Source organism: Mandrillus leucophaeus, unplaced genomic scaffold (assembly GCF_000951045.1).
Source record: "Mandrillus leucophaeus isolate KB7577 unplaced genomic scaffold, Mleu.le_1.0 Scaffold418, whole genome shotgun sequence".
NCBI classification, from domain to species: Eukaryota; Metazoa; Chordata; class Mammalia; order Primates; family Cercopithecidae; genus Mandrillus; species Mandrillus leucophaeus.
This window is the reverse complement of record NW_012104454.1, coordinates 460458-462173: the sequence shown is the minus strand read 5'-3', so window position 1 is coordinate 462173 and position 1716 is coordinate 460458. Positions and strand designations below refer to the sequence as shown.

At 56.0% G+C, this 1716-nt stretch overlaps 1 protein-coding gene across 4 annotated transcripts in view; it reads right to left on the bottom strand.

Moving 5' to 3' along the window:
* LMNA (lamin A/C) overlaps positions 1-1716 on the bottom strand; it is a 61434-nt gene that overhangs the window by 9354 nt on the left and 50364 nt on the right. For all 4 annotated transcript variants that reach the window (XM_011992741.1, XM_011992739.1, XM_011992742.1 and 1 more), the window contains one exon: positions 486-642. In XM_011992741.1, coding sequence (XP_011848131.1) covers positions 486-642 — 157 coding nt within the window. The remainder of the gene's footprint in view (positions 1-485; positions 643-1716) is intronic.

Sequence of the window (1716 nt, the reverse complement as noted above, 5' to 3'; positions counted from 1 at the left end):
TCGCTCTGTCGCCCAGGCTGGAGTACAGTGGCGCGATCTCGGCTCACTGCAAGCTCCACCTCCCAGGTTCATGCCATTCTCCTGCCTCAGCCTCCCAAGTAGCTGGGACTACAGGCGCCTGCCACCATGCCCGGCTAATTTTTTGTATTTTTAGTAGAGATGGGTTTCACCGTGTTAGCCAAGATGGTCTCGATCTCCTGACCTCGTGATCTGTCCGCCTCAGCCTCCCAAAGTGCTGGGATTACAGGTGTGAGCCACCGCGCCTGGCCTCCTGGATTATTTTAAATTCCCTGTGGTAGATCCCATGGGCAGTCAAATTAGGATAAGATGTGGCCTCAGTGGCTGAAATGACTCTAGGACAGGTGAATGGCTCTGAAATCAGGTGGCAGGTCAGACCAGGCACCACATGGGGGAGGGCCTAGGTAGAAGAGTGAGTGTACATGTGTTAGGTAGGGCCATGGGCAGGCCCTGCAGGGTGGCCTCACCTTGGCCACCTGGCCCCGCAGATCATGCAGCTCGCCCTCCAGCGTGCGCTTCTCACTGAGAGCAGTGCTCAGTGCGGCCTCCTTGGAATTGAGCAGAGCCTCCAGGTCCTTCAGCCGAGCCTGAGCAGCCATCAGGTCACCCTCCTTCTTGGTATTGCTAAAGAAGAGAGGGGAGAGTGGATTTAAGAGAAGGAATCTGCGTGCCTAGACAGTGCCAGGCTCCCAAGAGGTCAACCATGGGGGCTGGCGCTGCTGTCCCTGCAACTACCAGGAGAGGGCATCCTTGCATTAGGTTGGTTTGCATCTGCTTGCCTCTGGGGCTGGGCTCCCACCTCCCCAAGGTCTCTGAAAACCCCCTTCCTGCTTCTCCACCCTTCCCATGAGTCAGGGCTCAGGAACGTGCCTGGGGCCAAGGGCAGAGCTCTACCCCGTGATATGAATGCTTTTCCCTCTCTCTCCTCCCATTCTTTCCCAAAGAGACAGGGGTACCTTTGTCTCCTGCCCCTTCCCACACAGGGCCTTAGCCTTCTCCCTGGACTCCACCCACTTCCCTTTGGCCAAGCTTCCCTCCCTCAGAGGAGCCTGACAACTAAGCTCATGGCCCACTTGTCCCTAGCACTTCTCGGTCTGAGCCCCAAAGGTACTGGTCACCTCTCCTAGTCCCTTTTACACATGTGGGACTGTGGGGAAGGAAAGTCTGGTTAGAGTTCAGAGGGACCTCAGACAAGGACAACCAGGCACAATATTGACCCTTTCCTTTCTCAGGACCCAGTCTGGGTGCCCTGATCTGCACTGAGCAGAGGGGTCCCTGCCTCCATCCCTCCTGCCTCATCCATGCCCTGGGAGAAGGCTGAGCCCTATCTATCTACCACAGCCTCAGCATCTGCCTCCAGGTGTGGATCCCAGGCCTCCAGGTCTATCTGGGCCCCAGCTTTAAGCCTCCCTGCTCCTCAAAGTGGGTAAAGCTTTAGCTATAACCAGTCAAACGGAGCTGTCTCTGCCACCTCCTTCACCTTTTCTGGGCCCCTGATTATTTTTGCTAGTGGACTGGAGAAATAGAAAGGTCTTATTTTCTTAAAAACCTCCAGAGAGGCCGGGCGCGGTGGCTCAAGCCTGTAATCCCAGCACTGTGGGAGGCCGAGACGGGCGGATCACGAGGTCAGGAGATCGAGACCATCCTGGCTAGCACAGTGAAACCCCGTCTCTACTAAAAAAATACAAAAAATTAGCC